The sequence below is a fragment of the Ammospiza caudacuta genome, chromosome 4, assembly GCF_027887145.1.
Source record: "Ammospiza caudacuta isolate bAmmCau1 chromosome 4, bAmmCau1.pri, whole genome shotgun sequence".
In the NCBI taxonomy this organism is placed as follows: Eukaryota; Metazoa; Chordata; class Aves; order Passeriformes; family Passerellidae; genus Ammospiza; species Ammospiza caudacuta.
In genome coordinates, this window is record NC_080596.1 from 19,417,055 (window position 1) to 19,431,470 (window position 14,416).

At 42.4% G+C, this 14,416-nt stretch overlaps 1 protein-coding gene across 1 annotated transcript in view; it reads right to left on the reverse strand.

Annotated features, from left to right (window-relative positions):
- The window catches only part of ADGRL3 (adhesion G protein-coupled receptor L3), a 482,163-nt gene that overhangs the window by 294,163 nt on the left and 173,584 nt on the right, over window positions 1–14,416 (reverse strand). The window contains exon 3 of the mRNA XM_058804039.1: window positions 12,746–12,992. Within this exon, the coding sequence (XP_058660022.1) occupies window positions 12,746–12,800 (55 nt within the window). The 5' untranslated portion in view covers window positions 12,801–12,992. The remainder of the gene's footprint in view (window positions 1–12,745; window positions 12,993–14,416) is intronic.

Consider the following 14,416-nt stretch of genomic DNA (forward strand, 5'->3'; position numbering starts at 1 on the left):
TTATGAACAAACATTTACCCAGGCTTCCCCAGGAAAAATACTTTTCATTACTATTATTTTTCAACTCTACTTAGCTCTTTCCCACAGCTTTAGCTGCTATTTCTATTGCTTTCTAGGTAGTATAGCTATGGTTAGTAACCATTTCACATATAATGCTCTAGAGGTGTAAGCATTATTACTATATAACCACCAATGAAGGTATCTATAAAAACTAAGGAACATGTGACAGCTCTGCAGCTACCACTTCCACAAGATACTCAGATTGCCATATCCCACTGCAAACTACCAAAAAAAAAACCAAAACCAAACCAATAAATAAATAAAACAAAACTAAAAATCACATACTGCAGTGAAACATTAAAATGGACTTGGCCCCTAAAATGGTTGTGAGTCTAACTCTCGGAGAGGTTCACAACCCACAGCTCCTTTTGACTTCTGGGTTTATTCTTTTTTACTCCATGAATTTTCATGAGTGCTAAAGAGACTGATCTCACCTCCTTTTATCAACTTTTCTGTGCCCTAAGCTTCTCACCATAATAGCGTTCCAGAGTGATATTGGATACACCAGCCCTCCTCAAAAGTTATTCTTGATTGCATTTTGCCAACTGGCCAACAAGGGATAATGAAATTCAGCATGTAAGCACTCCCCCAAGAGCTGGAGAATTTCACATCTGTCATATATTTACTATCCAAAAAAGAAAGGCACTGTATTTGTGCAAGGGCTAGGGCTCTGAGAAACAGGGCTGTCACCAGATGTTCCACAGCTGAGAGTCTGCGCAGCCTCAAGATGTGAGGCTAATCAGTGCAGGCCCTAAATAATTAAGTTACTATGCTTTGCAAGAACTGCTGGCTGTTTAGAGGAGAAAGACCACAATTCAACATCCTACTGAGAGAAAGGCAGAAAGAGCTCATATATTACCATAAGTGAATGGGGGACAGCCAGCATTACCAGGGCAGAATGCACAGGACAAGGTGGGAATCCACATCAAGCCAGACATCAAAATAGAGCAGTCTCACCTTCTGGGGCCCTCTAGGAAGATTTTGGCACCAGTGCCACAAATCAGAGCAGAGAGCAAATAGTCTAAGCCATTTGGGTTTCTACTAAACAACATTCCCAATCCTGTTTTCAATTAAGATCCTCAAGGACACTACACAGAGACCATAGGTTCATCCATTTTGTGCCTCATCTCCTCCATCTTACTGTCTTCCAGCTCTTTAATCTTAGGCTCCTGTGAATTCAGGTATGCAATCTGAAACAAGGGCTGTAGCTGTCAGGATACAAGGACGTGCTTGCAGTGCCTCACGACAACTGCTCTGTGTCTGGAGCGGTGGCAGTGCTGAAGACACACCAAAACAGCTTCTTACAAATAAGAGCTCTCAAAATTTAGGCCCAGATTTGTTGCTTTGTTTTTAAAGGTTACCAAGTTGGAGCTTTTTTGCCATTATTTTTTTATGGCTGATACAGTAACACATGACTTCCAAGCACTTTCATGACCAGGGCTCACAAACGCTAAGGTGTCTGCTGGTGATAGGAATTCATTATGTATTTGGCATTTGGCCATGAGGCCATTTTTTCCTCTCCAAATCAAATTAAGGAAAACAACTAAACATTATTAGATTTTTTAGTCCTCAGAATTCCCCCAGAGCAATATCTAATGGTAAGATTTTTAATTGCACATGCCTATAAGATTACAAATTGTGATGACAGGTTGGATTTCAAGTCACGACAAGGCCATGAACGCATGTCAAATGTTCCTAGCATTATTCCAAGTTTAGAAAGACCAGCTCACTATGGGTTTATGCATATATACAGTATGAAAATTACATTTAAAGGACATAAACACACACAGAAAAATAAAGTCAAGTGGTCTGGATTTTCCTACAACTCTTACAAGTAAGCATTCTTGCTTGAAAACATACTACCAATTACAAGGACACAGAACTGAGCAGCAATGCTGGCAAAACACAGTCTGAGGTGATAAACAGGACTTGGCCATGAGACTGTCTTTCAGAGTGGAGGAATAAAGGGTATTCCTGTTCCCAGGACCACCTACCAGCCTCACTGCTGCCTGTCCTGCCCCAGCAGAGGAGTGGACACGTTAGAGGGAGGAAGAGGATGCTTCTGGAGAAACGCACAGCAAGCAGCACTTGGCTGGGTTAGTAACAGCCCCTGGCTTTGTGGAGCACCACCGTGGCTTTCCCTGCCTGCAGAGACTCCGCCACACGGATTTGCTCATGCACACTCTTGGCTGGAAGGGCACAAAGCTCTCAGCTCTGCCCCAGCCTGACAAAAATAGCCCAGCCAGCCACACTGCCTTGCTCATAAGCCAACAGGCACATCTCCCCCCCACTGCAGAGAGAAGTGCTGCACGAGACTGACATACCAAAGCCAGCTTCCTTTTTGTCATCTACTCCCCTGATACTAAATCAGCCCTTACTGCAGCCTCCAGCACTTCAGTAATAGAAACAAGACGCTGTGAATTAAAAGTTGGAGACAGACCTTCAGCAACAAGAGCTGCAGAGGGGAGAAAAACATTCTCATTTAAATTGGCAGCACTGATGGACTTCTGATTGTTCCTATAAAAGCATGAAGGGGATCAGTCTACCAAGAGAATAAGGACCAAGCACAATGCTGTAACTCTCAGGGCAGGGGAGCTGCCCTCAATCTAGTGAACTCACTGCAAGCACTAAGGTGTGAGAGATTAGCCCAGGGTACCTCTCCTCCATGTTACACTCCAGCTTTCCCCAAAGTAACCCCTCTGGGCTGAGCAAACCAGATTCAGAGTGCATTTACATGGAAACACTGACTTGCAATGGGACTTGGATCAGACTCCAAAAACATTTAGGGCATGGGTTGGACTTTAGGACATGGAATGGACTCAATGATCTTGAAAGTCTCTTCCAATCCACTGATTCTGTGATTAAAAAAACTCAGTATTAAAATGCTATATTTATTTATGGCTCTATGTTCGGGACATTTAAGAACAGGTGACAATTTGACCGAGCTTCTAAAATCCATCAGGCATCTCAGTTTCCACAGATTATCGTAAAGGAGGGAGTGACAGTAGCAAAATTACACATTCCTAGTCCTTACCTCTGCCTATTCTAATGCACAGACTGTCTTTTTTAGCACCTGTGAGTCTTACAGGAAACAAGCTTACACCTCAGGATGTGTAACAAGGCACCCACCACTATCAAGCACTGCAGAAAGCAGCCCAACACAGCAAAGCACAAGGGAATATACAGAAGTATGTGCTGCTGTGATTATAATGCCTTGAGTTTATGGGATGCATTCAGTACTGCACTGTAACTAAAACCCACCAGCCCAGGCCCACGCTTGCCACAATGAGCAGATTGCAGCATCTGTGTGGTGCTGGCCAAAAACCCATTGCACATCCCACAGCTTGGAGCAGAACCATGACAGGGATCATCCTGCCAGGGCCTGGGAGGAATATTCCAGGGAGGCTGCCCAGCACAAAACTGTTTGATGAAATCGGGGAAATTCCAAGTGAGGAAAATCTACTGAAGTCTCTGACATGCTTTTAATTTTTCCCACACCACAGCATCTTTCCCAGATGAGTTGCTCATTGAGCAGCAGGAAACGTCTTCCCAATTCAGAAAAAAACACATCATCAAACATATCCAGTGCAAAAAAATCATGATCAATAAAGGAAACAACTGAACAACAGTAAATATGCCATGGGGTAATAAACATCAGATGGCTCTAAAACTCATTTAACATGGTGGAGTTGATAAAATGGATGTTAGAGGCATCTTCTGGGGAATCAGCAGTTTCATTTGCAATAAAGAGCTGCTTCTTGCTGTTTTTATCTGGGCAAGGGGTGCTCTCCCTAGCAGGAAAACAGCAGGCATAGCCAGAACTCACGGGAGCAGGTTAGCAGCAGCTGAGGAGGAGGTGCAAGAATGCAGGTAGCCATAATTCATTCCCTCACTGTCATTTTTTTCTCATTTTATCTTGGAGTATTTCAACATGCCCAGCTTCAATGTATGAGAGAACTAGGGCCAGAAAATTCTCACAAGTTTTCTTTTCTATCCAACAGTTTAAGCTTAGCTGACATTATTAGAAAAAGAAAGGAGAAATAACAACCCATTTGTGAGCAATCCCACAAATTTTCACATCCAGAAAAGAGGTGTTCCAGCTGCACAGAAAGGATGGACACAGCAAGCTTTTGCATTTAGAAAACCTGGCCATGGCCTCCACCTGCACAGCTAAAAATGATGTCTCTGCCATAGTACTACTCAGCTGCTTTGTCTGTACAGATGTCCTTAGGTCCTGCACTTCTCCATTCACTGGGGGAATGGATGCATGGCCTCTCCCACCAAACCCCTTCAATCAGCCCAGAACATCAGGATCTCTCCAATCCTTGACAGCTTCCTGTTTTCATGAAAAGGAGCTTTATCTGGAAGCTCATCATTAACAAAGTAGACAGGAATCAGCAATTAGCCAAATTAAGGTAACGATGCAATAGGCGAAAACAAATAGGCAATGAGTGGGTAGTTATCTCCCCTGTTCATGAGAATCAGGAAGGGGAAGCTGCTCACTTTTGCTGCTCTTTCTTTACTGCACCAGCCTCATTGGACCTCAGCATGTCCCAAAAAACAGTCCTTTTGGAGTATCTTGCATGTCCAGGAAGACCCAGGACAAAGTCAATTCTCATGTGTAGAAAGCTGCAGATGTGAAAATATTCCTGGTGCTCCATGGCACCTCTGGGTATTGGCTAGGGGATGTCTGTACCCATATTAGTCAGCTCTGAGACACTACAGTTTTCAGTCTTGGTTCCTTAAGGACTATTAACTCCAAAAGGGATGTATAGAGAGATCATTCTCATGAATAATTGGAAAAATCAGGCAAGCTTTTTTGCTTGGTTGTCTTTTTGGTGGTTTTGGGGTTCTTTTGGTTTGGTTTGCTTTTTTTCAAGCATTTGCATCTAATGCCAAACCACAGTAATTGCATCACTTACACAGAAAACCACTGTGGTTTTTCATTGGGATGAAAATCATAATATCCATATCCAGCAGAAGTGAAACAGCTTTGGCCCCATCAATTTCCTGATGAGTTGTAAGTTGCTGAGAACGTAACTAAAATTTATTTAGAGAGTAACTGCCTTGAAAGTACCCACTTTTAATAGCAATCCCATATTTATTCTGTGCTTAGCTATGACAAGGACTAGTGAGGAATAGGGCTATCTAACAGTACTTGCTAGCCAGGAACTACTACAAAAGTGACAGACCCGGATCAGGATGGTTGGATAATTTCAACATCTTCCTGAATTCCAAGAGCAAGCCAGGCAATACCCCAGAGATCCTGTCATTTCAAGCACATGGCTTCTCTTAATTCTTTCAAAACAATTCATTGGGAAGAAGGTTTTAGCCTGGTAACCTTTAAGGCCCCTTAACTGCATGAGCTTTGACTTTTCAATTTTTAAAAGAAAGAATGCTAAAGGTTTATAGAAAGACAAAGGAAAAGGAAAATTAAGAAAGACTTTTAAGGCATTCATGGTCCTTTTGTTTTACCACCCAAGCTGTTTTCAGTTTGGTTTATTTTTTTCCCCAATACATCAGCCTGATCCCTTTCTGATGCTCCTCCAAACTGCTGCCACCAAACCACCTTGTGTTTTTGCTCAGCACTTGCTCAAAATGACCAAATCCAAAATGCACCAGACATCACATGTGCACAGCCTGAACTGGGAGAAGATTGGAAGCCTCAAGAGACTGGCTGCAAGCTAAGCTTCCAGATCAAATCACGTCTAGGTCAGAAACAAAGAAACCTAATCATTCTACATAGCAACTGACTGGCAGCTGATACAAAATGAATACTTAGAGTAAGGTCAGCTTTTTTAGACAGCAGATGTCTGCACCATGACACCTATTCATTACCTAGGGTTATTAACTACACAAATGTAATCTTTCAGGATTTAACAAAACTCCTTATTGCTATTTACACCTCTTTGTGAGAAGCTCAGCATTGCACTTCTCAGTTCTGTTTTTTAAAAACTGACTTTTCTTAAAGAAGTTCACTAATAAAAACATTTTTACAATCACAGTAAAATATAATAGGAATTAAATTATGGTGCAATAATTCACACTTGACTGCACAGAGGCCATTTGGCCTTCATCTTTGTGTCTGAATGTGCTGGGTGGGAATTACTGCACTGTAATTCACATGCTGTCACATCTTATGGCTTGGCTAACACTTGAAAAAATCAGAGCTCAGAGTTGGTCACTAGAGAACAGAAATCAGTCTTGTCAGGAAATTGTTACAAATGACAGAAGCATCAGATATTTCAGGCCTGAAAGGTAACACAGCTTACCCCCTCCTGCTGCTGCGAGCACGTTTTCTGTTGCTGCAGTTCAGGAAGAAACCCACACATGCTGCTGCCATACACCACACATGATAAAAACCATCAAATGTTTAGGATGGGAAGGCACTAAATATCATCCAGTTCCAACCCCCTTGCCATGGGCAGGGACACCTCCCACTAGACCAGGTTGCTCAGAGTCCCACCCAGTCTGGATTTGAACACTTCCAGGATAGGGCATCCACAGTTTCTCTGGGCAACCTGTGCCAGAGCCTCACCACCCTCACAGTGGAACTCTTTGGCTTTGTGGAACATCACAACCTTCCTGTGGCCCCTTCTCTGGGGTTTGTTCAGATCCCTCTGGATGGCATTCCATCCTTCAGGCATGGCAATGCATCACACAGCCTGGTGTCAACAAAAAACTTGCTGAGGATGCAGCGGGTTGATCCCTTTGTCCGTGCCACTGATGAAAACATTAAATAGCCCTAGTCCTGATATGGAAAACTGGCAGGAAAAGGTCTTCTTTCCTCCCTATAGGAGGAAGATTCTTTGAGCAGACACTTGCCAAAAACTGAAGAAAAAACCCCACATTATGCTTAAAATTTCCCTCCTTATTTACTGTGAAATTTAGACATGAACGAATTCGGTCTGCACACAAACCTTTGCATTGCATTATGGCTTAAACAAGAATTAAATAATGGATAGTCTTAAAAAGGTTGAATTTCACCCTCTATCAGTTTATAGATTGATCTGTCATCAGATGGGGAACTTAATACTCTCTATTTTAGTGTAATGCTGCTAATGAAAGCGCTGTAGTCTATACAGAGAACAGCCACCCCCTTTTATCAGGAAAAGTCTTCCTCAATCACTTGTTCCACTATGGAAAAGGTGGCACGGCTGCAGGTAATACAAATTGCCAAGAATAGCAAACATTATAAATATTTCAAGGATGATTAATCTTTAAAACACTGAAGTTAGGCAGAAGCCTGGAAGTCAACTTGGCTATTTCACAACTAATAAAACATGTATCTTGTATTTCATTGTGACTGTATAAAGAGTATTGTAGTAAAAGGCAATTATCCACCATTCACTAGCTAACATAACACTTGTACAAGCATAAAAGAAACACAGTATGTATTTTAAGCAGTGACAATATTTTCACCGTATTAAAATAGTAGTGAGGCGAATGTTCAGCTCACATTAAACAGCACTCTGTCACCAAAGACCAGCCTGCTAGCATCATATATTCCCCCAAGATAGATAATGCAGCTCGCTTTAACAGAATCATTGTCACCAGGCAACTACCAGTGCTGTTCAGTAATAAATATTTCCACTGTTCCCACAGAAACTGGCTCGGCATCTGGACCTGCTAATGCCTGGAGAGATCAGCCTGACCTTGGAGTGCCATCCCTTCACAAGGATGCAGCCCTCGCCATGGCTGTCTCCCAGAAGCATTGCAGAGATGGAGCAGGAGCTCAGAGGGCAGCAACAGGACAGCAGACGAGGCTCTCTCTCTTCCTTGCAGCTGCAGTGACTTGAAAGGACTTCAAATTTCATTTCCTACTCGGCAAATGATAAATTAGCTCAGCCCCATCTCAAACTAATTCTCATATGGAGAGACAAAATGGCATCTGTCCCTAAATGCAGGAAGGTCACTTCACAGCTACGCCACAAGACTGCATAAATGAATTCTTGGAGGCAACCAGGTTTTTTTAAGTTTAGAACTGGGCCAGCAGCATCTGCAGTCCTGCCAGTTTGGTGCTGTCAAGTATCAGTATTAGGCCTTAAGCTTTGTAACAATACCAGGCTCCAGGACTTGACAGGCTTTGTCTGAACTACAACCTATTTTAGCTTAAACTTAGCTCTAATCTCCGAAGTTATTTGAGAAACTTTGCTGCACTTGCAACTTCCCCTGGGATCAGATAACTTCTGTCTGGTCTGTCCTAGCTGCAATGTCAGATTGTCCTGGTTTTGGCTGGGATAGAGCTCATTTTTTCTTAGTAGTTGGTACAGCACTGTGTTTTGGATTTAGTATGAAAATACAGAATCACATTCATATACGAGGCTGGAGGGAAGTAGGAAAGCATCTCTGTGGTGCTTAGTTGCTAGCTGGGCTTAAATCATGTCACAGATGCCGATTGTTTGTCCTGTAATTTCATCCAGGTTTTGGTTACATGATTGTTTAACTTGTTCTGACTCCAGTTTTGCTTAGTTTTGGCCAAGTGTGTGTTTCTAATCCAAAAATCACATTGTATATCAAGGAAAATATTAAGGAATTGAAGCAATCACAGCAATGACTAACCCACCCCATGGATCATCAGGAGAGAACAGTGTGTAGCCCATTAATAAATACAGGGTTAAAATATATATATAAAATAATCCCAAGCAGCTGCAAGACCAGGAGGAAGCAAACCCCAGAACTTTGCCCAAGCAGGATCCAGGATGCTGACAGCTCACTCTCATGTCACAAGCACAAGGCAAGAGCTTAGCAGCAGAAGAAACAGGCAGATAGTCACACCTGTTGATTTTATTACATTTATAACAATCTCCAACAGAAATTGGGCAATCTGGATTATTACTTAATTGGAAAAAGAAGTGGTTGTCCTTTTTAGAATTATTAAAAGAAGCAGAAGTAACAACAATTAACTCAGTCTTTGTTGCCCATCATATAATTAGGCATGCAGTGCAACTCTTAAAAAGTAATTTGCAAATAAATAATAATAAACCAATCTGATAGGATGATAAAAATCTTTCCATACAACAGGCCTTCAGGTCTCTTCCAGAGCCTAAAATAAGTCACTTGTATGTAGACGTGCAAAATTTCACCCCACTGCGGTCGCTGTGCTATCCTTCCTATCCTGCTCCTAACAGCATGCAGCTCTGAATCCCTTTATTTCTATTATTATTTTTGTCCAGCAGTCTGGAAGTCTTAAATCTCAGCTCTGAGCCACACAGGAGCACGACAGCAATGTGACAGAGCAGGTGCACATCTCTCCAGGCTTGCAAACTGAGCTGCTGCCTGTCATGCCCATCTCATTTCAAGTGAACTTTTGACACGTTCATTTGTGGGTGAAGAGAAATCTGCTCTGTTTGGGGTCAAGGGGAGGAAGGCTGAGGAAGAGAACAGCTGCTCATTCCAGAAAACGCCTCTTGGAAATCCACCTGCCACAGGGAAAGAGGATCCATTTGCTCAGGTGTACGTGGGGGGAAACACACACCAAGCAGCACTTTCCCAGGGTCCAGACCTTCAGATGCTTTGGGAAAAGCTTCCAAAGGGGGGCAAAAAGAAGGCAGGGATGCAAAAGTCCTGTCCCCTCAGCAGAGCCCTTGCAAAGGATGAAAAAGGTTTTGCTTTTATTGTTATTGCTGATGGCTTTATTTTATTCCTTGGTATTATTTCAGTCTATCTTGTGTAATTCTCTGGTTTTGTATAACAGGTTTAGTTTTAGGCAACAAATGGATTTACAGGCTTTGCTGTAGCTTAGGAGTGGGGATAGCTTTTGGGGGGGCTTCTACACTGCTCCAGGTTGTGGCATTAGTTGGAAGCTATTTCCCATTCAAGTCAAGGGTAACAGTAAAGAAAGCAGCCACTACACAAATCTATTATTATCTTAAGTATTTCACATGGTTCAGTTTTTTGGTGAGCTACGATTCAAAGGAGTCTGAGCAAAACCAGACAGTGTTGTGCCTGTGTATTTTGGATACAGCAGATTAACATCATCACTGAGGAAATGCAAGGACTCACGACCTTTTCCCCTTTTATGATTTCTACAGCTTATCAACAAGATGACATTGTACCAGGGCACTATTCTGGAAGATTACTTTTCATCTTGCAGATCACTGAAGTATACAGCCTTTGACTCCGTACCTGTCATCACAGCCATCACAGCCCAAGACACACAATCTATTACAAGAAATTATACAGGTAAAGTATAAAAAAAACCAAAACAACAAACCAAGCCCCCTCAAAAAAACCCCAAAACATCAAAACACCACCACCACCTCTCCAATTTATGAGATCACTGGTCTAAGAAATCTGTCAGTAATGCAGCTACCACTCTGGATGAAGAGGCTGTGTCAAGGAACTCAAAAAGGGAATGAGATGTAGCAAGGTCAGTCTGAAAAAGTAGCTCATATCATCTCCAGCAATCACTACAGTACAGGAGCCATTCCAGATCATGAAAGAGGAGCTCAAATGCTTGATTACTGTTAAGCATAAATTCTGAATGCTTTCTGCATGCAGTGAAAAGGGATTACTAAAAGAGAAAATAAAAAAATAAGAAAATAAAAAACAAACAAACAGGGCTTAACTAGGCTATTTTTATAAGGAAGCTGAGGTTGTGGCATGTGTTTGAACAGCATGCCACAGTGCTGAGATGGAAGCTGCATCCTGGCCACTCAGAGATCAGAACAGGGAAAGGCAAATGAAGTTGTTTGGCTCAGACCAAGGGTGTTCTCCCTGCCTTGTTCAAAGACAGCCATCACGCTTCCACCAGCAGCTGATCAGATAATGTGGGTGTTGGGTGGATGGGTGATGGTCAAATTTACCACCACAGCAAACACCCTGTACATTTAGTCTGGAGAGGAGTATAAAGGGTAGAAATATTTCCAGACATAGCTCCTGCACCTCTGGCATTTGCTCATCTGTACTATAATATGACTCCTAAGATACTTGTGACATTTTCATTTACTGGGACTATCAGGCAGGACATTCCAGCTACAGTGGCACTGAGAATCTTAAACAAAACTGCCAGAGGCATATTTGAACTAATAATTGCTTTCACTGTTAATACTACTTAATTATAAAGATTTACAAAACATTTAGCATTTAACTTTCCAGGAGAGGATTGGAGAGCACCTTTTTGAACAGCTCTTTCATTCCACCCTAATTGGTCAACTCAGTTTAAACACTCATTCTAATTTTCAAATCCATGAGGAGCAGTCTTGCATAAAGAACAATAGTACAGATAGCCTTTGTCCTCAAAGGTTATGTAAGGTTGCACTCTACAGACATGTCCATCCAATCATATTTTTTTCGTTTTTTTTCATCACCTTCTTTCCTGTAAAATTTTCCTCCAGTGTTTTAGCACATACACAAAGGACCAGTTGGTAAGCTCAAAAAGACTGATGAATATTTTAAAAACAAGGGCCCACAGCTTACATACAGGGAGTCATGTCATTTACAGACATGCTTCCATTGGCCTTTAATTAAAATGAGATCCTAGGTAGAGTTCACCTTCCATTTAAGAATCATAAAAATCAGGCAGACAGATTTTCCAAAGTTCTGCCCTGAGCATTTAGGAAGCATCACTGCTAATACGAGCTCCTCAACCCTTCAGCACTTGTGAAACCTGGCAGCTTACTCCTAGAGCATACACTTGGGTTTCTCATATCAAAAGAACCCAACAGGCCTCAAAAAATCTTATTTCAAAGAATTGCAGGTGTCACATTTCACTTAAGAGTTTCCTGGCTAATCAAAGAGATTAAATTTTTCTGCTACAGCTCTTTGTAAGATTTGCATGGCCAGGTTTTGGGGAGGGAGGGGCTGGTTACAGGGGTGGCTTCTGTGAGAAGCTGCTTGAAGCTTTCCCTGTGTGTGACAGAGCCAATGCCAGCTGGCTCCAGCACAGACCCATCACTGGCCAAGGCTGAGTCCAGCAGGGACTGTGGCAGAGCCTCTGGGATAACATACCCAAAAAAGGGGACAAAGCTGCTGCTTTGTGAGAGAAACAGCTCTGGAATCAGGGTCAGTGAAGGAAGAGGAGCAGGAGGTGCTCACTCCGCGTGCCAGAGCTGGGATTTCCCTGCAGCCCTTGGAGGTGAAGCAGCTGTGCCCCTGCTGTGGCTCTGTGGAGAGGGAAGCCCAGGTTGGAACAGGTTTGCTGGCAGGACGAGTGATCCCATGGGAGGAATGCAGGCTGGAGCAGGGGAAGAATGTGAGAGCTCCTCCCTCTGAGGAGGAAGGAGCAGTAGAAACAAAATGTGATGAATTGAACACAGCTCACATTCCCCGTGCCCCTGCACTGCTGCAGGGCAGGAGGTAGGGACAACTGGGAGTAAGTTCACTTCAGAAAGAAGGGAGGTGGGAGGGATGGTGTTTTTTACAATTTGCGTTTATTTCTCATTACCTACTCTGATTTGTTTGATAATAAATCCATTTTTTCCCCAAGAAAAGGGAAGTAAAAGTCTGTCTAACTTGACAGCTAAACTCAGAAAAAGAAGCCTTTATGTGTCACCAGAGTTCTTTGTTTCAATAGTTAAGTCATAATGTAACCTGGGAATCTCAAAGACATGAGGTGCAAGCAGGGAGAGAAATCAACATCCTGTAAAAAAAACCCACACCATTAGGAAAAGACAGACAAAATCCTTGCTATTTTCTCTTCTCTTCCCTTCCCCCAGGCACATTTACAGCATTTCTCACTCACCATGGGCAAACGGTGTTAAGAGCATTGTGAAGAACAGCAGCTGTGATGACCACATGACTGTGAAGGAGAGCTTGAAAGTATCCCAGCAAACAAGGGTTCAAATAAAAAGATGAGTGTCCTCCTGCACTTGCTTCCAAACACTTCAACTGTTGTTGGCCTTCAATTCACATCCAAAAAGGAGGAAAAAAACCAAACAAAAAAAATTAACAAAAAAAAAATCCCACAGCCAGTATCCAGAGTCTGAGACCTACAAATGAGAAAGGAAAAGAAAAAACTGCAGTTAGTAAAACAGTAAGATAGATGTTTTCAATCAAGTCTTGCTGCATTTCTTTGCTGCCAGCAGCTGTAAAGGCAAATGTGTCTTCCCCACTCCCCGGCCCTTCAGATGCGTGCACATTCCTACATAAAACAGGAATTAAAACTTATGCCTGCGCAGAGAACCAGTTGGTGGATAACCAGTGCTCTGCCTCCTCTCTCAAAAGAGGGCCCCAGACAGCAGTTTTGAACAAAAAGGCTGAGACTTTTCCCTCCCTTTTGCATTTCTGCCGTGCCTCGGACGTGGATGCTAACGGCAAGATAGCAGGCCAGGCAGTGGGATTAGTAACACAGCTCGGGAGCATTTCCACTGATGATATGCCAGAAAGCCTCTCTCTGTTGGGGCGACCTGTATGGCTTTTAATCACTGCATCTGGACCAGGCTTTGAGCCCAAGCAGAGCCCAAAGTCACCCTTATCCTGCAACCAGCTACTTTCTACTCACTGCTAGTCGAGCTCTGCAGTTATTTATTGTATAACTCAATTCCTCAATTTATTGAGGAATTAAAAATAATGGTCCTGTCCATCCCATGCACTCACAGGAAAGCGCGGGGAAATCTGAATCCGCGCTTGAATAGAAACATTCGCTCATTTAACTGGAGAACGTATTCCAGCTTTCCATCAATTTAATCTCTCCAGAAGGGGCTAGATGGCCACGGTGACTCAAACTTGGCAGGAAAAAAACAACTACACAGAGTTAAACTGCGGCAGCAGTTTGAAACTTAGCTCCCCACTGACTCTGAAATGATGAGGAAATATGAGGAATTGAAAAGTACTTTACATATCTGTTTAGAGCTCCTTAGACTCTGCAGTCTTCACAGTACTGGTCTAATTAAAAATCTCTCCAAAAATCTCTGATCAACAGAAGTTATTCTTCTCTGAGCACAGAAGCTGTTTTTGCCAACTTTTGTTCTTACCCAAAACCAAGTCTGAGCCAAAAAGCTGTATGAAAAAACTGTGCTGCATGCCATTGTGATGCGGGTATATTTCTGAAAGTCTGGCATGACAAAGTGGCCTTTGTTTTGCTTCCTATCTTTACTGATCAACTAAATAAAACCCCATATTGTTCGGAACCAAAGTCTATAAAGAAGCTGCATTTTTTTTTAATAAATATATCTTGCACTGCCAAGATTTTATTTTCTCACTTGACTCTCCTCCCCAGTCTGTCCCTGCAATTTGTTCACTCAAATGTAGCATTTAGTTTCCATAGTTTTTTTCTCATCTCTGTATGTGGGGTTACTAAAAATCCAAGGTCAATTTGAAGTCAAGTGGCTTCTTTATGGACATCTTTGAAATTAAAACTTTGCTCGAGCTGGGACTAATCAAAATGGTCACTGATAATATTAAAAGTATGCTT